Source organism: Catharus ustulatus, chromosome 15, assembly GCF_009819885.2.
Source record: "Catharus ustulatus isolate bCatUst1 chromosome 15, bCatUst1.pri.v2, whole genome shotgun sequence".
NCBI classification, from domain to species: Eukaryota; Metazoa; Chordata; class Aves; order Passeriformes; family Turdidae; genus Catharus; species Catharus ustulatus.
The window spans coordinates 15,578,486-15,600,741 of NC_046235.1; the positions used below are offsets into that span (position 1 = coordinate 15,578,486).

General features: G+C 44.9%; 3 protein-coding genes across 3 annotated transcripts; all 3 read right to left on the bottom strand.

The window, feature by feature from the left end:
* Window positions 1–1,100: 1,100 nt before the first annotated feature.
* Window positions 1,101–5,765, bottom strand: LOC117003393 (double-headed protease inhibitor, submandibular gland-like). The gene is made up of 8 exons (XM_033073304.1): window positions 5,567–5,765; window positions 4,980–5,002; window positions 4,331–4,458; window positions 4,030–4,075; window positions 2,685–2,812; window positions 2,509–2,557; window positions 1,750–1,880; window positions 1,101–1,263 (listed from the first exon to the last, which is right to left on the bottom strand). The coding sequence occupies exons 1-8, from the start codon at window positions 5,622–5,624 to the stop codon at window positions 1,218–1,220; spliced, it is 609 nt and encodes a 202-aa protein (XP_032929195.1). The 5' UTR covers window positions 5,625–5,765; the 3' UTR covers window positions 1,101–1,217.
* Window positions 5,766–11,416: 5,651 nt separating this feature from the next.
* Window positions 11,417–13,665, bottom strand: LOC117003456 (ovomucoid-like). Its single transcript, XM_033073401.2, has 4 exons — window positions 13,495–13,665; window positions 12,572–12,594; window positions 12,030–12,154; window positions 11,417–11,595 (listed from the first exon to the last, which is right to left on the bottom strand). Exons 1-4 carry the CDS (start codon window positions 13,547–13,549, stop codon window positions 11,550–11,552), a joined length of 249 nt encoding a protein of 82 aa, XP_032929292.1. The 5' UTR covers window positions 13,550–13,665; the 3' UTR covers window positions 11,417–11,549.
* Window positions 13,666–15,368: 1,703 nt separating this feature from the next.
* On the bottom strand, window positions 15,369–20,768 carry LOC117003378 (ovomucoid-like). Its single transcript, XM_033073279.1, has 8 exons — window positions 20,673–20,768; window positions 19,728–19,747; window positions 18,833–18,969; window positions 18,000–18,057; window positions 17,605–17,741; window positions 17,056–17,116; window positions 15,945–16,054; window positions 15,369–15,450 (listed from the first exon to the last, which is right to left on the bottom strand). The coding sequence occupies exons 1-8, from the start codon at window positions 20,725–20,727 to the stop codon at window positions 15,405–15,407; spliced, it is 624 nt and encodes a 207-aa protein (XP_032929170.1). The 5' UTR covers window positions 20,728–20,768; the 3' UTR covers window positions 15,369–15,404.
* Between the last annotated feature and the right edge of the window lie 1,488 nt (window positions 20,769–22,256).

The following is a 22,256-nucleotide window of genomic DNA, read 5'->3' on the forward strand; positions in this document are numbered from 1 at the left end:
TTCATTCCTCTTCCTGCTCTCTGTGCTGGTTCTAGGTAAGGACAAGGCTCTTACATTCTAGTGGGAAGCACCTACAAAATTCTTGGTCAAGAAATTATTTACTTCAGGAAACAAGACAGAAAGAAGTGTCTTGAAAGTCACAGATTTTGTCCTAAATATCAGCCTCAGCAGCAGGTGTTCTTTTACATAAGAGAATGGGAGGTGGAGAAAGGATGAGGAAGGGAGTGTGTGAGCCATGGCACTTGGGAGTTTTTTTGCTTGTGCTGTTTGCATATTAACTCCTTGACTCACCCAAAGAGATAGCACATCATCATGAACAGTCATATATGTCATTTTCCTGCAGTGCACGCTTCAGGCTCCCACAAAGATGTTATCTTCACACCTTTCTTCCCCAGATAGAAAACACATCTGAGCTGCCAGCCCATCTTCTGGCCCTTCTTTCCTGGAGTTAGAAAACCCAACACCTTTTCCTGAAGGGTCCTCTGCCTAAATACCACCAACACAGCTTTTCAGATCTCTTCTCCAAGAAGCTGAAAGCCTGAGCCCAGTCTAATTTCTCCTCAGGTTCTCATTAGGCTCATTACAGCCTTGCATAGCTTGCTGCAATTTTCTGCTGATGGGCACAGTCTCAATGGACACACCCTTCAAGGAAGCAGCAGTTCCTAATTTTCTTCCCTATGAGATACCTCCTCCCTTTGCCATAAGCCTCCTTTTTGTAAGGCACCACCAGACCTGCCCCTTGCCCAGGGGTGACCAGCTAAAGCTGATCACACTTCCTTTCATACTTCCCCAGGACCATCCCACCAGAGCAAGGTCCCTAAGAGGAACAGCTCCTCCAAGTTCCAGTGCTGTGACAAAGACAAATCCATTTACCCTCTGCAAGACTTCAAAATCAGACTCAAAGTTGTGCTATTTTATAGTATTTTCTGGTACATTCTCTCATGAGGGTTTGGGCTGGAGTTTTTCTCTTTATTGTAGTTTATTTCACCACATCTCCTGCCTGGCAGAAAAATACCCAAAAGCCTGAAGACCATAACCCCTCCCGGAAAACAAAACCAAAATAAAAAATCATTCCATGGCAAAGATTGTGGCTGCATTTAATTTATTGATCAATCAAAGCAGAGATTGATGCATAACAATTGAAGGAGCAAGGAAGAGCAAGTTTGATTGAAGAGTTTGTGAGGGAAGTGCCGTGTTGAAGGGCCCAGCTCCAGCGCTTAGCACGTGCCCTGGTACCTGAAGAACAGATTTCCAGCGCTGCGTCTGAAGAGAGAGAGGGAGACCAAAATTAGAGACATGGATCTCATTTTTGTAGCCTAACTTTACCCAAAGAAGCCAAGTGCCCTTGTGCTCTTCAAGTCATGAAGTACTTCACTTTATGTTCCACTTCTTTTCAGATTCCTCAAGTTACACGCTTTCATAGGTTGAAGAGATTTGGGACAAACCCCATAATTTTGGACACCTCCTACAGTCACGCTTTCAATCACCCTGACAGGGAGGCAGTCAGCAATGCTATGAGCCTGCAAGCAGGGATCTGCTTTTAATTGCAAGGGGAGGAGGAGAAGACTCACTCAGGCTTAAGATCTGCGGCGCCTGGGGGGTGGCAGAGGAGCGAGCGCCGGGAGAGGAGCGTGGGGTAGGGATGGGATCTAACGGGAACTCTGGGGCTTCCCCACCAGCTGCCACAGCTGTATGTGAGCTCCAGCTCCTCTCTCTGGTTTCCTGGCCCTTGGTGAGCTCTGTACTTACGAGACAGCGTTGCAGAACAGGCACTTGTTCCCGTAAGTTCTGCCGTCGGAGGCGCAGATGGGGTTGTACTCGGAGGTGCACATGAGGTTGCTGCCCTTGTGCTGGGTGCAGTCGATGTTGGTGTTTTGTTGCTAATGGAATGAAAACAGGGTTAAAAGCTTTTGTTCCCCTATATTTTCCTACATAAGTGCTTTATGTTTATTTAATGTTTGTGATATGGCAAAGCACGAAAGCATTTTTCGGGAGCAGGGCTCTGCTGTTCCAGCAGTTCTGCAGACTCAGAGAATGTGCTTGCCTGGAACAGCCTGAAGCAGGGGGATGGTGGAGGCAAAAAGATAACAAATTTAAGTAATAAAATGACCATGCTGGTATTTCCAGGCTGGCTCTCCCACTGGCTGCTCTGGTTCAGCAGGCAAGCAGAGGCAAGGCAGAAAGGGGGTGGTCACAAGCCCCAGTGCACTAAGTTCTCCCACCCAGGGAATCACTGATGCTAATAGTGCTCCTGCACTGCTGCAGCATCTCTTGCACATCCAATTTCAGAGTAAATGAAGGTCTCAGCACCCTCTGCCTGCTATTCCCAGGTTAGAGAGGGGACCAAAAATCTCAGCCATGGATTTGGTTCCATACCTGTTGACCCTGGCATAACAATTTTCATGAAGCCCTATTTCCAGACAAAATGCACTAGGAGTGCATTTATTTAGTCATATACTTGTGTTGCAAAATGCAGCAGCAGTTAAGAGTGCAGATTTCTGACTTTACCTGCTGGAAGCACTGTCCATAGCTCTGCAGGTTCACTTCCAGGCCGCTCCTTTGGGGGAGAAGCAAGAGAAGAATGAATGAGCACAGTGCTTGGTGAGCCAAACGACCCCTTTGTGCTCCAAACACCAAGAAGAGCAATACTGATCTAGAAATCCTCTCCTGAGCCCTTCACTTACGCCACAGCAGTACAGAACTGGCACTTGTTCCTGTAGGTGATGCCGTTGGTGCCGCAGATGGGGGAGTACTCCATGGTGCAGGGGATGTTGTAACCACGGCCAGGCTTCAGGAAACCAGTACAGTCGACCTGAAACAGTCACAAAACAGCATTTGAATCTCTGCTGTGCAGTGCAAGAGACCCTTCTTCCCAGAGCTGCAAGGGGCTTCCAGTGTGGCAGATGAAATCCTGCCTGTGGGGACAGCATCAGTATTTGTTCTGAGCTGGGCTTCACCCTGTCATCTTGGGGATTTTCCTTCTGAATTCCACCATGAAGGATCCTTGCCTAAAACACCTCACACAGCAGCAATTTCTGTTGCAAGGTGCTTGCACCTTTCAAAAATGGAGTTTACACTCAGCTCACTGCTCCTGCAATTACTCTGAGCCTATTGAAATGGGAGGCGTTGTATTATGTGAAATTGCACAGCCTGAATGTTTCTTTACTCTCTCTCTCTCTAAACTAAAAATAGACAGTCTTTGCCACTTCATGGTAACTCCATATATTGATACTGACTTTAACTTAACTTCGTGATAAACATTCTGATAGAATCTGTTTTTTCTGTTACAAAATTATAGTTTAGGTGAAAGCCAAACTTCTGGGAATTTCTTAGCTACAACAAGCCTCTAAGTCTAAATATAAAGTGTTTCCATAACACTGAATGAAACACTCTTCAAATCAAGTTTCCTTTCTAAACTCTGGTGTTATATAGAAGATATTTTGCCTTTTATGAAGGACTTCTGAATGACAAATCAAACCTGATTTATGCAGAAGCTACTTTATTGTGTACTTTATACCCTATTTATACATCCTAAAACTACTGTTCACAGGATCACATATTATTTGATTGGTACCTTTATCTTTTCCATGTGCTCTGCACATACTTTGCAGGAAATATGATTGGTTACAGTCCAGTACTTAACTGCTCAATTTTATCTTGGTTCTTCCAATTTTGGTATTTTGGGTTTTAGTTTATTTTTTTCTTAATTTAGCCCAATTTATGTTTCAGTAGGTTTGATGAATTCCAGAGTGTTTGATAAAACAACTGAAAAACAGTTAAAAATGGCTCAGCTGGTGCACCTGGTATAAACTATGGCCTAAATTATTGAAATACATTGCTACACTTTTAAAACTTATTGATGGTAGCAGCTCGAGCAAAACGCAAACTAAATTTCCTGCAAATCTGAAATTCCTCATTTTCACCCCATTTTTGAGAGCTAGCAATTGTGTGGGTTCAGTGCAGAACGAATCCCAGCCTAGGCTGGGTCTGGTATCACCCCCAGGGGAAGGATTCAATCGCTGGCCATACCCTAACGCATCTTCCATCGTGTTTCTTGTCAAGAGCACGGTTGCGGCTGGAGGGAGAGAGGGAGAAGGAGAGCAGGGATTAATCTTTTCATGCCATGTAGTCATCTCAATCATTAAGTCTCTCCACCCGTAAAGCCCCAGTAATTAATCAGATTCTGGAGCTTTGACACGGAAATCCCGGGCATTAGGGAAGACAGAAACTTGAGAAAAATCTAGTCCACCCCACGATTAGTCACCACCCCAAGGGTTTCTGCCTGCTGCTTGAACTGGCCCTGCAGGTGATCAGGGGACTTTCTACTCACAAGAATTCCTTGCAGAGGGAGCACTCATTGGGGTAGGTGCGGCCATTGGTGCCGCACACGGGGTCGTAGTTGCGGGGACAGGCGATGCTCATGGTTTTTCCAGTCGTCATGTAGGCGCCGCAGGAGGCCTGGAAAGGGGACCCAGAATGTCTCCAAACACACAGAAGGGTGTTCTCACCCTAACCACGTTTGTGCTGCATTGGGAGGCTGCTGTGAGGAGTCTCTAAGGCTCCTCCATGGTGAAAAAAATTGAGTATTTTACAGCATACGAGAGCATCTCTCTGCTGTTAAGACTTAAAGTAATTTTGGCAAGAATTATGGGCAAGAATGATCATTCCGTGGGGAATCAAGATGGGGAAGATATTTAGGCAGATATTCAATAGTCATATAGATTTTCTGCTGGCACTGTGCTGTGGTGACTCGAGTTCTACATTATTAATCACTGTCTTTTTAATCATCAACGTGCTGAATTATCTCTCTCTGACAAAGGTGTTTTCTTGTGTTGGGAAAAGAGGTGCACTTAGGGGCACTTCTTTCTTATTCATTCCCTTTTTTTTTTCCCTCAAATGTTCCCTGGCATATAGTGTGAGTATGAATTATTCATCTAGACTTAGAAATCAAGACTAAATGACAAAGATCTAATACTCACCCGTCTTTGAGCAACAGCAAGATCTACAACAAAAACAGAAATGTACAAATATATGTATGTATAGTGTATAAATTTATACAATTATAAAATGTAAAAATGTATGAATTTATAAAATGTAAACATTTATAAATTTATAAAATGTAAAAATTGTATGCAGTCCTGCACTAAAATTTCAATTGGAATCATCATTTCCCTACAGAGTAACCAAATACACTTTCTCATTACCGAGAAGTGATATCCTCCCAAACGTTTCATCTACTCCAAGTAAATGCAAAGTGATACACCGAGATTAAAATAAAAATCACTTATTTGTGAAACCAGAAACTTTGACTCACGAAACAAGAAACAGGACCTAAAATTCTATCCTTCCTTAGCACCATAATCCCCACTAAGGCTGAAAAGCTTAAAGCATAGATCCCCTGTGTTTATCTGCACCAAGGTGAAGCTCATTGCAGAGAGGCTCCATATTCCTAAACCATCACATCCCCAAAAGGCTGCACTCTCCTTCAGGATGCACAGAGACAGGGAAAGGATTAGGAGGTTTAGACCAGCATGGAGTGCAACCAAAATGAATAAAAATGACTTACCAGAGAGGCAGCCGAGGAGGACCAGGCCCAGAAGGGCAGTACAGCTGGCCATCTTCATGGTGGTGGTGGCGACTGTTCCGTGTGGGTCGGTAGCCGGAGAGTCCGTGGATGGATCTCAGCCTTCTCCCTCCCCAGTATTTATATGCATCTCCCCGACCTTGTGAAGTCATCACCAGAAAGTAATTATTTGCTCTGTAAACTAAGAAAATTGTATCGATTAAGGAGTGGAGCTCCAAAGAGTACTTGTTTGTTAGAGAGATGCCCAGAAGAATTAAATAAAAATGTGAGCTACACCCAGCTTGTTAACAAAGGCTCCTTGCTGTACAATGAGTGATTTGTCCTTTCCAAACAGGAGCACTGTCTCAATAGCGGATGTTGTGAAATGGCATATGGAAGTTGGGGAAGGAAGAAAAGGGCCCATTTGTTGGAAGTGTTTGACATGTGCTCACCGTATCACACATGCTAGGCAGGAGCTGGGCTCTGGGAGATTTTCATGGTGCAGCAGAGTAGGGTGACAGGAGAATGGGACACTCCAAGCTTTTACTGACATAATTTCTGGGGTCTGGCAAGCATCAGTGCGCTATAAAGATGCTGAAGTCTCAGTGAATCTCTCCACACCCTCTCCTGTAATTTCCTGGTACACTGGATTTCTCACCAACAGAAAGTCATCACAAGAAAAAACCATTACAAAAAACCCCAGAAGTTTATTAGACATTTCTGTGTAGGAGCAAGAGTTATTCATATGTTGGCAATGAGCATGAGTCTGATTAAGAAATTATGAGAATAAGTAGCCTTAAATCTGTACTGGGGTAATGTTTCCTATTAATGGCAAGCAACTGGTATTCTGTGCAGGTGAAATGGGCTTGTTAATACCAAAGGCATTCCAGAAAAATTTCCAGTAACTGCAAACAGGACGAGAGCCGTTAGGCTTCCCCCTTCTGCCTCAATTATATGGCATTAAATTTAGAGTGTCAGCTGAAAGTCATGTTTTAGGGAAGATAAGTGATAAATAATGTGCTAGGCTCTGCTAAGTAGCTCGACTCTATCGCAAGTGTATGGAAAAACAAATAAGGGATATTTCATAAAATAATAAATTTTTGATTTAAGGTAGTCACGGAAGGAAGTGACGGATGGAACTTGTTTGTGCTTCAGAAGAAGCTTGATTCATACATGTGGTGCTTAAAGGCAGCCTGAGTTTTAAATAGAAAATCAGAATTGGTTTTCTTATTATCCTGGGAGATGTTCAACACTTGGCATGAGCAGATAAATCATAAAAATGTAGCTGAAAGTGTAAGGGAACCATAGTCACAGAATGGAACTTGTGGGATTTGGCCTGTTTATATCAATGAAATCATTTTCCTGAAAAATAAATGAATAATGCTATTTGGATCTCTTTCACAAATATCACAAGTTGAAGGGTTCCTTTGAAAGTTGTTTCTGTTGCATTCTTAGCATCCTGAGTGAGTTGACTTTCAGATTCCTTGAACTGATTGTGAGCGTATTTGGAAAGGAAGCCGTCGTCACGGAAGCATTAATATTGGTTAATCTCCAGGAGCAGGAATGCCAAAGTCTGGAAACAAAGCTTCCTCAGAACTTGTACCAGCCACTGGTGGAGGTGCTGCTTGCCAGCCCTGTGGCTGGAGGGGCTGCAGGAGCAGAGTCTGTCTCCTCTTCATCCCAAACTCCCCCATGCCCACCTCCAGGTCTGAGATCCCCATTAGCAGAAGCTGTGCTGCTTCTCCTGCTGTGTTTCCTGCCAGGCTGAAGCCAGCAGGAGCTGTTGTGCCTGCCAGGTGTCTGCCAGGTGTCTGCCAGGGAGCGGCATCACTCTCATGTTGGGCCAACACCTGCCCTTTCATTAGTTAGATCCGCTGGGAGATCCCCCTGCCCCACGTGCTGCCCCTTAGGGTCTTGGTGGCTGTTCAGGATTGCTCCAAAATCAGCTCCTCTCCTCCAGCAGCCCCTGACACTGCTCAGGGCAGCAGAGAGAAAAAGAGAAATGAGGAAAGAGCCTTGCTGCAGAGTCTGGGAGAAGGGATGGGAGACAAAGGGCAGTATCCAGGGCAGGGCAGGAGAGCTGCTGGGGCAGGTGTGACAGGGGATTGCACAAGGAGCCTCGTTAATAGGAAACAGAGGGAATGGGACAGCAGCAATCACAGGAAAGCAGATGGACTGAAAACAGGAGCAGTGAAAAACAACAGTTCTCACAACAGTGAGCCCTGGGAAATGTCACACACCAGCTGCAAATGGGAAGGGCAAAGTGAACCCACCTGCCCAAACCCCTGGGGGATGTGTGTGATGGTCCCTGACTCTTCTCAGTGGTGCCTAGTGACAGGACAAGGAGCAGTGGCCATAAACTAAAACACAAGTTCCACCTCAACATGAGGAAAAACTTCTTTCCATTGGGAGTTGCAGAGCACTGGGACAGCTGCCCAGAGAGGTCGTGGAGTCTCCCTGTCTGGAGTCATTCCAAACCCACTTGGCAGTGTTCCTGCTCCAGCTGTCCCTGCTTTGGCAGGGGGTTTGGACTGGATGATCTCCAGAGATTACTTCCAACCCAAACTGTCCTGTGATTCTGAGGTTCAGAAATATCACGATGGAGGGCTCAGTAAAGTGATTTTGGGATTATTTTAATGTTTCTACAGATATGATATCCATATAAAAGCTTAAACAAAACTCTCACATAAAATGCTTCCTTCTGTTTCAAACTCCTAGAGGGCAAACATTCAGGAAGGTTATGGCCACGTGAATGGGATAAATGTTGGCTATCATATAATGGGTCCTCTTATATTAAGGTAAATTTCCAATAACTCTAGAAATTCTACCCGGTTTTTAATACAGTAATATTTCTTCCCACAGCAGTGATAACTTCCTGGGAAGCTTTTCCCCTGGTCTTGAGACTTCCTACCTCAAGCAAGTCCATAGCCTACCACAACCTAAAAAAATTCTTCACTGATGCTCCCTGCTTTGATTTAAAACTTGCCATAGGCTTCTTATGGGTACAAAGAGGAACAACGGGGATTTTTTATTTTTATTTTTTTAAAAATTAATATTATTAAATAAGAGGGTGGAAGTGTGCACTCAGGATATATTGTCCTGCTAGCAGGGGTGTCACTGCCTTGCTCCAGTCTGCAAGAACAGAACAAAGGGGTTTGGGTCCAGCCTGTGCACTCCTCTGCACTTTCCTGGGGATGTGGAATCCTCTGGGGTTCCCTGGGGATGTGGAATACTCTGTGATCACTGGAGATGTGGAATACTCTATGGTTCCCTGGGGATGTGGAATCCTCTGTGATCACTGGGGATGTGGAATCCTCTATGGCTCTCTGGGGATGTGGAATACTCTGTGATCACTGGGGATGTGGAATTCTCTGTGGTTCTCTGGGGATGTGGAATCCTCTGTGGCTCTCTGGGGATGTGGAACACCTGCAGGATCTCCTGGCCAAGCTGCTGTTCCCAGACCTCTGCACACGGGGGCAGAGCTGGATCTTCTATGAGAGCGTAAATTCAATTTACAGCCGGCAAAGCCCCTGCTGTAAGCCGCACTCACCTATTATTTCTCCTTGTAGTTCAGCTATCTGATTGCTGCCTGAATATCTCCAGTCTTTTAAGCATAGATGATATCACAGGCAAGGGTGTCTGGAATGATTTGACTGTCTGGAAGCTGCATGCTAACAAAATAAGGCTGAGGATCCCAATCCCTCAGTGAATCTCAGCTTTGCCTTGCTGCAATAGCTCTGACACAGCCAGCCCCCTGAAACACCTGCAATTAATCCACTTTTCAAATATAATTTTATTTCTCTCCACATCAAGAAAGAATGCTGTAACAAACCATTTCTCCTGAATGAAGCCATAGAGAGAAACTGCATTAACAGAAAGGTCTAGGCTGGCCTGAGGTATATTTTGGCCAGCAACAAGTAGAACAATGTACAAAAATAGAAGGAATTATATAAAATAAAGGAGAACAAAATAAATACATGCAATGTGTTAATCAGGTTGTGGGGTAATTGAATGGCATTTCCTGAATCCAAAACATCAGATAATGACATAAAGTGCTGAGGTACTGCTCAAGGAATTGTACCATAAAATACCTTGGCAGGCAGACAATGTTTCCTGCCTTGAATTTCCTGGAGGGAGAGTTAGATTAGTAATGGTGAGAGGATTTGTGCTGTTGTGGCAGGATTTTATTGAGAAGCAATAAAAAAAATTATTTCCAACGAGGTGCTCATAAAGGAGAATTCTCTTCCTTTCCATCCTAAGGAACATCCAGGATGAGGTGCTGGGGTGGGAGGCTGAGGGCTCTGCTGGGGTTTTGCCCTTGGGCACTCCTGAGCAATCCTGCTCACTCTGCATCACAGAGGGTTTATCATTTCTACTCACATTTCCCCTTAATTGCCTGCTGGATTTTCCTGTTTAGCAGACATGCAAGAGGCCCTCTGAGCATCACAGGGATCCCCTGCACCATCAGGAGCTCTGCTCGTGTCCAGGGCATCGTGGATCCTGAGGGCCATCCTCATCCTCCCTGCTGCTGCCCAAGAAAAAAAACAACTGCTGGAGCTGCTGCTCTCTTACTGCCACACTCAGCAGAGGAGGAGAAGGAAACTGAAAGTGCTCCACACCCCCAGCACTACATCCCAGAGCCTCAATTTATCCTGGTCCCCAGAAATCACACCTGACACTAAAAAGCCTCCGTGCACACAGACCTCCCTCTCACAGGAGGGACATTCCAGCCCCAGGAAGGGACTTGGCACTTAATGGTTGCAGAGAGCCATGTCTTTTGGAAATAAATTGTCTCCTTTTAGAGAGCTGCTCTCTGCAGTCTCTGGGAAGTGACACATTGTCACTTAAGATCATTAACTATTTGACTGTGAGACTGCTGCCTCGACAGCACGCGGCACTGGCAGCGCCTCGCTGTTAATGAATAATAAATTAACACCACGACTCTGAGCCCTTCCTTTCATCAGCAGAGATTTCCAGAGGCCGGAGAATCTCAAAGGATCCTCTACAAGCGACAGTCAACGTAATTACCTTCAACCAGGAGCTGAGGGATGGGTGAGGTGCCCAGATGGGCTGTGGCACTGGTTGCCAGCATCCCCTGGACCTCAGGGCTCTTGGCTCTGGTTTTCTGCAATGCCCCTCAGCAGTGAACCAATGTGGGCACACAGGATCTGTCTGCCCAGAGGAAACACCCTGTGACATTGCTCTGGGGAGCAAAGCAGATGGCAAAAGGCCTTCCCTCACCTAGAGGTGGGTTTTCTATCCACTTGTGATGTGGAGCCAGCTTGGAATGAGACCTTCTACATATTCTCTTGTAAGTGTAAGAAATTGGGGATAACTCTGGAAACTGAAACAGGGATGAGCAGCTCATTGTGCCAGCAAGACCCTTTTTGTGTAGCAGAACAGCGCCAGAACACCCCAATTACATCAATCTGGGGACTGTCTCTAATTGTGTTCTTGTTTAGGTTTGCCCAGAGCCTCTTTGTGCTGCCAGGCTCCAAAGAGAAAGGCTGGGTGAGGCTGCAGGGATTTGACAGCAGCAGCTGGGGGGGAAGGCAGCTCCTCTGCCCCAGAGAGTGTCTGAGATCCCCCCAGAGCAGAAAATGGACAGGAGCACCAGGATGCACCTCCAGCCCTGGTTTTCTTTTGGAAAGCCAGATGAAGGCAGATTCCCACAAAAGCTGCCCATTGCCTTTGTGGTTGGGGTTGATATTTTTGTGGATCAGAACACCATCCTCCCTCTCCCTGCAATTTTCCCATCAATTCCCACACCCCAGGATTGTTGCAGAGATATAATCCTGCAACGTTAGGTAAAACCAGAAAGAGACTGAAGCAAGACAGAAATGCTGCATCTTTTTTTTTTTATTAGCAGAGGTTTTAGGATTGATAAGAGGTTTTCAAGGGCCAGGTCAAGGGTTTAGGAAGTCATCTGCCATGGGGAACATTTCCAGGGAGGGATGCTTTTTCTCAGCTGAATCCTGTCGATAGCTTAACATGCACTAACAGACCTCAAGCCAAGACCTCCACGGCTTCTCCTGCAGGAAAAGAAATCAGGACCTCAGAGAGAGAACATCTGGGCTTTTACTGCTGGTCTGTCCCTCTGTACCACAGAGGAACTTCTGAACTCTATTCCACATATTTCCTTTTATTATTGACATATAAAGACAAGAAAAATTCTTCATTTAAAAGACCAGATAGTCTGTAGGAAATTGACTTTGTTTGCTGAGAAAAAGCTCTTTTGAAAATCACTTGAAAATGGAAAATGGATAACACTGTTATTTCTTTATATCTGAAAGAAAGGAGTTCCCAGTAAACTCTCCCAATAGAAGATATTTGTTTGCTCTGGTAGGAGAGCAAACAAACAAAATAAAAGAACTTTACTTCTCCAACCAGTCTCTAAGACTGATTAGCCAGTTTAAGCTAAATTAATTCACTACTTGGTAGGTGAAGGGATTTATTCCATACGTACACGTATGCATTGCAGAACATGCATTTGTTGGAGTACGTGACACCATCAGAGCCACAGTGGGGCAGATACTCCATGGTACACATATTCCTGTAAGTCCTGTGGTTCCTGCAGTAGGTGGATGCACGCTGTATTCACAAGAAAAAAAAAAAAAAAAGAGCTCTCAACCAAAGCTGGGTGGGAAAAGTGACATTAGGAGACCCCCCCACACCCCTCGAGCTGCCCAGGATGAGGAAAAGCATGGGGGCAAAGCAGGATGCAGGGGAGAACTGCCTCTAACCATGCAGAGCCTTGGTAACCTCTGTAAATGATGCTGCAGTAACTTTGACAACAACTTGGACATGAGCTGAATACTGTCCTACTTGTTGAAATTATCACCAGATGAAAATGGCAGTTTCAGCCGATAATATCTGTGGCAAATATTGCTCAGGCAGCTGCGTGTCTCAGGATTTTGAAAGGCTCCATCATGATGTGATTAGTAAAGATTTCTACAGAAACTGCTTTAAGGAAAGAAAGGATGGAGAATGGAAAAATCTGTCCCTTACCTGCAGCGCATCAGTAGATGGAACTAAAAAAAAAAAAAAAAGAAGAGGAAAAAATGAAATACATTACAAATGCAATTCATGGATTCTGTTAAAATCTGAGAATGCACCCCCTGAATACATATCTTCCAACTCCCTGTGTGTTAGCAAATTATTCTTAGACAAAAGGAATTTCAGGCAAAACGTTGTGCCATACTGTTTGCTGAATCTAGTATTTTTTTCTAATAAGGGTTGCAGTCAAAATGGAAAAAAGTGTGTAAAATAAAAAAGAGAAAGGCATTTTCCATGGTTCAAAAGATGGAGTGGGACATGAACTCAAAGTGAAGCGAATTATTGAGGTAAACAGGAACATAAAGCTGACAAGTACACAGAGGCAGCATCTTATATGCACTGCCAATATTATTCTTAAATAAGAACAGTATTTAATGAGAGGTGAATTTATAAATAAGAACAGTATTTAATGAGAGGTGAATTTATAAATAAGAACAGTATTTAATGAGAGGTGAATTTATAAAGCTTCTACAGCAGTTCAGGCTCTCAGACTGCACCTCGGTTCCGGATGACTACAAGAAATTTTCACTTTCATTCAGTAAAATCATTTGTGTTCCTGCAACATTTCAGAGGTTAAATGGTGGTTGTCTGAGTCTCCGGGTTGCACCACGTACATGTCACTTCTTTCATTATGCATAAACTAGCACTGAGAGTAGAGCTGTTCCCACAGTTGTTCTTACCCACTCAGTTCTGTTGCTAAAATATTACCCCATAAGTGATAGTCTCTGATGTCAAGTCTTTTCAACACTATCTTTCTAGGAGTAAATAAGTCCTTGCAGAATGGAGCTCTTTCCAGCCTGAGGATGTTTTTTTGTGGTTTTGAAGACAGCCAGCGCTTACTCCAAGGCAGAGCAGGAGGCAGCGGAGCCACTCACCTGAGATGCAGAAAAGGACCAGAGAGAAGAGCAGCAACAAGCCCGTGGTCTTCATGGTGGCTGGATGAGCTGTGAGCAGCAGAGCTCGGCTTTTGCTCAGGAAACTCAAGCTGGGTTCTCTCCTCAGGTGGAAACCACGCTTATATGTACACCTGCACCACTGTGGGGGTGTGTGTGTTTGTGCATGTTCATATTTGCCTTATCCACCCTTATCCTGGAGCAACATTTCCAGTCTTTTGTCTCAGTGATAATCTCCAAAGAGGTAAGCTGTGCTGTAAGCCAAGAAGGATGTTTCTTCATCAAAGGGAGTCACGAGAAGTTTAGATGTGTGAGATACACCCTCTGCATCTTTATTTTAAGTGAAATACGTGACAGTTTCCTTCTGAAGGACCACAGAAAATTCCTGCAGGCAAAAGAGCGACTGTACAAACTGCTGTCAGATTTTCTCTGTGTTCACCTATCAGTGCCTATTTTTGTGCAGTGCTTTTTCACGAGAAAAACATTGAATGAAATGCTTCCGTAGCAGAAAGGCTCTCCTTTTATTTTTGTGCTTCACCCAAGTAAAACATCACTAAGTTACAGTGAAAGCAGGAAAAAATGAACCAGGAAGGCAAGCAAGAGGGTGTCCGAGACACTGAAAGAAGTCCTGGGAAATGACAAGGGATGAAGAAACTTTTATGGGATTATGCAAAAAAAAATAAAATAAATTTGCAATTGTTATTTCCCCTAAAAGCCATTAGCTTTGCAGTAATAGACTTTTAGCATGATGATGACAGAATGATTTGAGACCCTAGCGTGGATCCTAGAAAAGTTGAACCCAATCTGGAAACCACTGCTTCATCCATCTGCCCATCTCTACATAAATGCTTTGTTTTACCACCAAAGCATTGCTTTTTGGGACAACGTCCATCAAGGAGAACAAGCACCCCTCTCTCTTTGATTCCCAGGAGAAATTCATGTGGGAGATATTACATTTTAGAAGGGATAAGCCGATTTTATTTATGCCTCTCTTGTGTGAATAAAAAAAACCCCAAATCCAATTCAATACTCAAACAGAAGACAAAAGCAAAATACATTTAATGCACAATACACCAATGACAGGTCACACTCTCAAGAAACAGAAGGATACTTTGTCCTTGGATTTTGAAACACTGCTGAAATACTCCTTGGGCTGGCAAAGAGCATTGTGTAATTGAAGACTGAGAGAAGACAAGTAGGCAGGAGTAGGCACCACACCTAGGAAGGCATTAATCTTAAAACACTTCAAGGGTGTCAAAGGATGACTCCAAGACGAGAAAAATCTGGTAATAAGTCAGTTGGAGGACTTAGACAAATAGACAGGGACAATGCACGTGTCTGAAGAATGTGGGCTTTGCCAACAGAGTGCCCTTGAGAGAGCAACACTTGAGGTGAGGACAGAGCCAGGGATCAGCTCTGGGCACTGACACCAAGGGGTGACTGGGTTTTGCTGACAAGGAAAATGCACCAGGAATAGTTTAGGAGAGACCCTCCTGTGTCACCATTCCAGTCCCTTAAAATATCAAAAAGGCTCTGAGCACTGATGCAGGGGCACTGTCATTTATGTGCAAAACCACACAGCTCTGGGGTTTGAGCATCTGTATTTAATTTTCTGCCTTTTATGAGAGGGAGGGGAGTAAGATGTTGTTCTTGTTCTATCCCAGAGCTTGGAGCACGTAACCTATTCTGCCTGGTATCATCATTCAACAAATCAAGAAAATGTTTCATGAGACAACACATGAAAGAAGACAGGGAAATGTTGCTGATTTAGTTTATTGAGAAAGAAAATCAGGAGTGAGCTGAGTTCCCCAGAGGGTGAGATGAACTGAGGTGAGATCTTTAGCTGGGATTTGCCAGTGGGGATCTGTGGTGAATTCTCTCAGCACTGAGTCTCAGCATTTTCCAAAATGGCTTAAAGTGATAGTCCCATTGCTGTCCCTGAAAGCAAGGAGAGGAAAGAATGAATTAAACACAGAGTCCTGCCTGCTCTAATCTTTCTGATGGTCCCAGAGATGGTGTCAGATGAGATCCTGCCCCAGAGCCAAGGAACTTGCAGACTCATCATCCCATTTGCTATTGAACTATTAAGAGATGAGTGAAACAATTTAACCCATTCCTAAGACTGAAAATATCTGTGGGGAAACTACAGTGGAATTTCAAAAGGAAAGGAATTTCATTTCCTTTGCAACATGCAAGAAAAATTCCATTAAGTTTAAATGGTCTTTGAACCATTCACACTAACAAAGCAGCCATAGCTTTTTTTATGCTCTAATGAAAAAAATAAATGAATGCTTGACACGGTGGCTGGCGTTCCCTCCTGCCCCATATCCCTAATCAACAGTATTCAGCAAACAAAAAAAAGCAGTAACTGTGTAAACTTGTGCCCACAGGAGGCAACTGATATCACAAATGTCACTCATATTTGTACATACATGACTGCATTGCAGAAATTACACTTATTGTTGTATGTTGTGTTGTCAGAGCCACAGAGGGGCATGTAGTCAAGTGAGCAGACAGGTTTGGGGTAGTCACTGCAGTCAACCTGCAAAAAATAAATAAAAATAAAAGAGTCTGGTGTGAAGGAATCAGTAGCACAAGGGCTTGAACCCTGAGCCACAGCTGCATTGCTAATGATACCAATCTTACAGAAAGTAATTAACTTCCTTGCACATCTGATATAAACCGAGGTGTCAGTTCCTCCTATGCCAGGAGAATTTAATAATATAAAAATAGACCATAATTTCCTGTTTGAAGAGATCTGTATCATAACCTGGTCATGGCACTTCCAAGCAGCAGCAGTTCACTCGGTGAAGGTGCCGTGCTCTGTGTTCCCCAGCTGGCCAGGAAATTAAATGGAAAACACTGGTTTTTGGAGAAATGGAGCGCTGATCCTCTAGAAAGGTCCGTTATCCCTCCTGGAGTCTTAAAACTGGAAGATCAGGATACTGCAAGAGTGGGATTCTGTTTACTGGAGCAATGGGTGCTACACTTGCTGAGCAGCACTGTAGAGCTAAAAATGTGTCTGGGTGCAGGAAGAGGCTGAGGAATTTCACAAAGGAGAAGTCTATAAAGGCTTAGTGACTACACAAAAATCACACCTAGCTGAGGCCCTCCACCTGAAAACAGCTGGAGTTGGAAGGGTAGAAGTCACTCTTGTCTGCATTCTGTGCTCTCACTCTGTCCTACACAATGCTCACAGACCCTGCCAATAGCAGGCTCTGCACCAAATTGCCACGGGCTAGATGGACCACTGGTCTGACCCAAAAGCCATTCTCTGTTCTTATTCACAGTTCTGCCCTGATGGATTATTTCTACTACTCCTTTACTCATCCCTTCCTGAGCAGTCACCTGTTTCTTTCCTGGCATTCACACAAATAGCATTTATTACGTGCAGAGAAAGCAAAATCTCTCCTGTTCTGCAGTGCAGCAGCTGTTTCACTTCTGCAGGACACTGCTGCTCTGGGGGCTGCTGCAGACTGTGGCAGTGCTTCCCCTGACAGCAGCAGGACCAAAACCCAGCCCCTGATCACCCAATTCACTTACTGTGACAATTTCCTTCTTGCATTCACCATCACTCTTCTTGCCAACACTGGTTCCAGCCTCTCTGAGAAGGCAAGAGACCTGCATTAGGGAGCTCTACAAGCAACCTGTTCTGCTGAACCCCATCACCCAGGAATGCTGAGCAGGCTCAACAATATGGGATTGCAGAGACATCCAGCTTAGGTTGTGTCCATGTGGCTCCAGGGAGCAGCTCCGGTGGTGTCACTCCCTGCCACAGGTTTAAAACAAGATGTGAGGGAAGGGGTCAGAGTGGATGAGGAGACAGGCTGTGTGACAATCAGTGCCCCTGGGTTAGTTGTTGAGCTGTACAAGGCAGCATCCTTTTAACTAAATCCCCACCCAGCCCTCTACTTCTCCATCTAGACCTAAGGCACAACTTTCCTTCTAATCACAGAGGGAAACAAGGTTCAGTCAGGAGGAAAAGAGGAGAGTCAAAGCCCAAGCACCTCAGAGAAAAGGCCTTGGTGGAAGCCCTGCAATCCAAAAGAGCAGCTCCAGGAGCCAGCCCTGGTGCCTGTGCTCGGTACTCACAGGTTCCGGGCGCAGAGCAGGCACTCGTTGTCGTAGGTGACCCAGTCGGTGCCGCAGACGGGGCTGATGTCTTTGCTGCAGAGCAGCACCACTTTGCCCTCCTCACTGGTTGTGTTGGGGTACCTGCTGCAATCCACCTGGTGAGGGAGCAAACAAAGCCCTGGTGAAGGCCCTGCTCACAGCACACCAGTGGATTTGGTGAGTGTATAGCCTGGACAGACCACAGCAGCAGAAAAGCTTTTCTGTGAGTCACCGTGATGGCAGTTCACTTGGAGGTGACCAGTGCAAGATTCTGACAGCTCATGTTCTCTTGTTTAGGTTTGAATTATTTCACTAAGCACCTTTGGCCGCTCAGAAGCAGGACACACCCTCGTTTTGCCCTTGGTTTAACTTACAGGGGCAACTTCCTTGCATTCTCCATCGTGGTCTTTGCTGACATTGGTTCCATATTCTCTGCAGAGGGAAAGACAAATGTCAGGAAGTTCAGCAAAGATGTCTTGCTGATCCTAGGTGCTAGAATTAATACAAGGGAAAACTGACTCTTTGTCAGTCAGGCTTTTTTATATCTATATTTGAGAAGGTAGTGCCACCCTCCCTAACCAGCTGAGTAGCTGGCAGGGATGTAAAACCCTGGGAAGCTTTAGGACCATTTTGGGCAGCTCTGAGCAGAGCATCTCCATCCTTTTGCTGAGATGTGATGTGCTCTCATCACCTGGCTGCTCCTTGAGACAGAGAAGAAAAAACCTGAATAAATTACCCAAGCACAAGAAAGACACGGTGACTAAAGCTCTGCCTGAGCGCTGTGCCGCGGTACCCAGGCACATTTTGAGGGAGTTGACACAGGTGACATGTGACAGAGCAATGAGTGCTGAGCAGAGGTGCTGCCAGGAGCTCTGAGCTGCGCTGAGGTCCCCATGCTGTCCCCACTGTGTCCCCACGCTGTCCCCATGCTATCCTCACACTGTCTCCACTGTGTCCCCATCCTGTCCCCACTCTGTCCCCACACTGTCCCCACACTGTCCCCATGCTCTCTCCACACTGTCCCCATCCATTCTGTCCCCACGCTGTCCCCATTCTGTCCCCACGCTGTCCCTACACTGTGCCCACATTGTCCCCACGCTGTCCCCACGGTGTCCCCACACTGTCCCCATTCTGTCCCCACTCTGTCCCCATGCTCTCCCCATTCTGTCCCCACATTGTCCCCATTCTGTCCCCACGCTGTACGTACACGTTGTAGGCACAGAGCAGGCACTCATTGCCGTAGGTGACGCCGTCAGAGCCGCAGATGGGGCTGACGGCCTCGCTGCAGACCAGCACCTCTTTGCCCTCCTCATTTGTGGTGTTGGGGTATGTACTGCAGTCCACCTGCCAGAGGAATCACAGCAGCAGGGTGAGAAGACCTGCAACATCCACAACTCTCATTTTGTGACCTGGTACAACCAGTTCTCACTGTCTCAGCACAAACTTCTGCTGTGGGTCCTAATTGGTGTCTGTAATTGGTGAGTCCTTGCTGCAGAGATGTCCCCAAAGAGCAGGAGAGGAGGAGGAGGAGGGAAGAGCTACAACCATGCAGCCCCTCAGATGGGATAAACCAGTGGTGGTCTCTCGTGCTCACTTTACATGATTTTAAAAAGGCTCTCCACTGGTCCCTAGTTCTGTTCTTGCGACTCCTCCACTGCACTTCTGTTTTTGCTTTTTCGCTCTTAATACACTGATCATGTTTTTCTCAGACAACCAAGACTAATGGCCTGTGAGGAAGCTGGACCAGCTCAGATATTTTAATCTTTCAGCAGGTTGCCCTCAAGTAGGCTCTGATAGCAGTCCATTGCTTCAGTTTAGAACCAGCTATATATTTCCGGCTTAAAGCTTAGACTGGTCTAAAGTTGCTGAAATATTAATAAATCCAAAAACATTGTATCATTACTATTAAAACATTATTAACCTACAGCATAGATGTAAAGCCAAGGGCAGTATAATTTAATGTTTTACATTGTAGAATCTGATTGCAGTGACCCAAATGTCACACTGAGGTGAAAAACAGCTGAGCATCTACAGGCTGGATGTCCCCTATTCCTTTCCTCCACATTCTTGAGAAAAGTGACAGAAAGAAATCTTCCACTTACCTCAATCCCAAAGGCAGTATCTGGAAAAGAAAGGAGAGGCAGAAAACATAAACCAAAGCTGATATGATAAGACCTCAATTAAAGCTGGAAATACGGATATAAAATTCCCGTGCACAGGACCAAGCTGAATGATTTCCAATGATTGTTTTTTCAACTAAATAAACTATGTATGACTTTTTTGCTCTATGTTGACAAGTATAATAGCATGGTTTATTTCTGGCTGTGATGAAACACCTTTTTGAATAGCTTTGTTCTTTTTTTTTTCTGAGATATGTAGACTTATTAACTGAAAACAGAAGAGCTTTTCCTTCCTTATCTTTTTACATATCCGTTTTGACCCTAAAGCACGGCTGTTACATATCTGAAAATACACCTGAATCAACACAGAAATGCAAATAGTCACCTAGAGGATAAGCAAATACATACAGCATCTGTTGTCAGAAATATGCATTTGAAAGAAGGCGAATGTGAAAAAAATGTCTTTGGCTTTGTAATTTCATCAGTTGTGAATATGCAGTGAGAACATCAGAGTCTGGCTTGTTTTCATCTCTTGTTGTTCCATTAGCAGAAAGAGCATTGCAGGAAATTTGCCAGGCTCTTGCAAAGAACTTGCTTGTGCCATTACAATATTTCCCTCACTAGTTATGGAGGACTCACCCTCTTCTTATGGCCTTATTTCAAGTACTCATCCATTTTTGTAATTGTACAAGTCTAAGCAGTGTAATGGTGTGAGAACATCAGTGTACAAAGTGTAACAGCACCAGTTGCCAGCACAGAACTCCACTTGCTGTTACTTTTATTTATGACAAACACTGAGGACTGTCCTGAAATATCCTGCAACCTGCACGACGCCAACCGAGGCAGCAGAGCCCTCTGAAGGAGATTTTCTCTCTGTCTTATCCTTTTAAAGACAGCCAGGGCTCAGACAGGTGGAGAGTCACTCACCTGGGACGCAGCAAAGCGCGAAGGAGAGGAGCACCAAAATCCCTGCTGTGGTCATGGTGGTGTCTGGAGTCTGCAGGCTGCTGCTCCCTCTCTGCTCTTGAGATGCTCCCTCCAGGGCTGGCTGCAAATATATACAAATGCAATGTCTAAACTGCTCAACTGTAACATAAAACAACCTGCAGCATCTGTCACCAGCACAATGAGGCCGGGAATATTTATGGAGGTCTTGACTTTTTCAGGTAATGGTCTGCGTCTGCTAGGCAATTGATTTTGGCTGGACACCTGGTTAATAGATCAAGACAAGTATCACAAGTTCTGAGTGGTCAAAAGCAAACAAACAGGCTTTTGGACAAAAGAAACCTCTTTGGGATTCTAATGGAAATGTAAGGAGCACAAAATATTGAGGGGAGTAAAGAGCAGGCCCCTAATTTGTCTCTTGCAGAGCAACATCTCCCATCAGGGAGCAGCTCAGGCAGGATGCAATACCCCCCTGTCTGCAGACCAGGCTGAGTTTCTGCTTTCCTTTCTGGTTTGGGGTGGGTTTTTCTCCCCAAATTCCCAGATAATCACCTCTAGGTACAAACACAGGTCAGGTGTGGCTTTGCCACCAGGATCACCAGTTAAGCTTTGTCAGGCAAGTCTGGCAGGACTGGGTTTAACCTGTGAATCCAAAGGTATTTAGCACCTGTTTGAGTAAAGCCAAAGCTTCTTGACAGTTTCACTGCCTGGGTATAGAAGAGCTCAGCAGAAGACTTGAAAGCAGGTTAAAAATCTGTCAATTGGCACTAAAAATGTCACTTGAACCTTAGCAACAGGGAGCACTTATTTACAGACCCAGTCCCAGTTAAACACACGGATTCAGAGTGTTCAGCCAAACCATCTGAAGAACAAAAGACACTGAAGGCTTGGGAGCCTATTTACATTGCACCAGCTACGCCTGAGAGTACAGTAGGTCCTTTCCTCTTGCAGATATTTTAGAAAATGATACTTAAAATATAGAATCTGTCCCCGTTTCCCTGTCTGTCTCGCACCACCAGCCTTTGTATCATCTCCAAATTGCTCCTGCCTAGGAGCAGGTCTGCACCTCGGCTGTTTTAGTAGTTGTAATTTTGCAGGAGTGGGTTCTGCCTCTAACCTATTCCTCATCCCTTTCACAGCTTCAAAATGGCAAGGATAATTGGGGTTTTTGGGGGGGCCATGGGAGCTAAGCATTGTGCTTAAAGTAGACTTCAGAACTAAGGGAGGTGCAGAGCAGAAGGTGCTTTACAGGTGCTGCCTTTAACAAACCAGGTATCACCCATTAGATAAATGAAGTGGGTCTGAAATCATTGAAATTCACCCCAAATGTGCTGTTGTCTGATCCACCACTGTGGTCTAAAGGGTATATTTTGATCCTTAAATGGATATATTGTACAGTGCATGGAATCACCTCTTGGTACCCCCAGAAAGCCACAGCATGGCTGTGTGGGTATGCAGGTCACATTTTCACCTCCAAGAGATGAGATTCTTCACAGGCAGAAGCAGCAAAATAATTATGCTGCTGTGATTGTTTCTATAAATTACAGGGAGCATGCATGAATATTT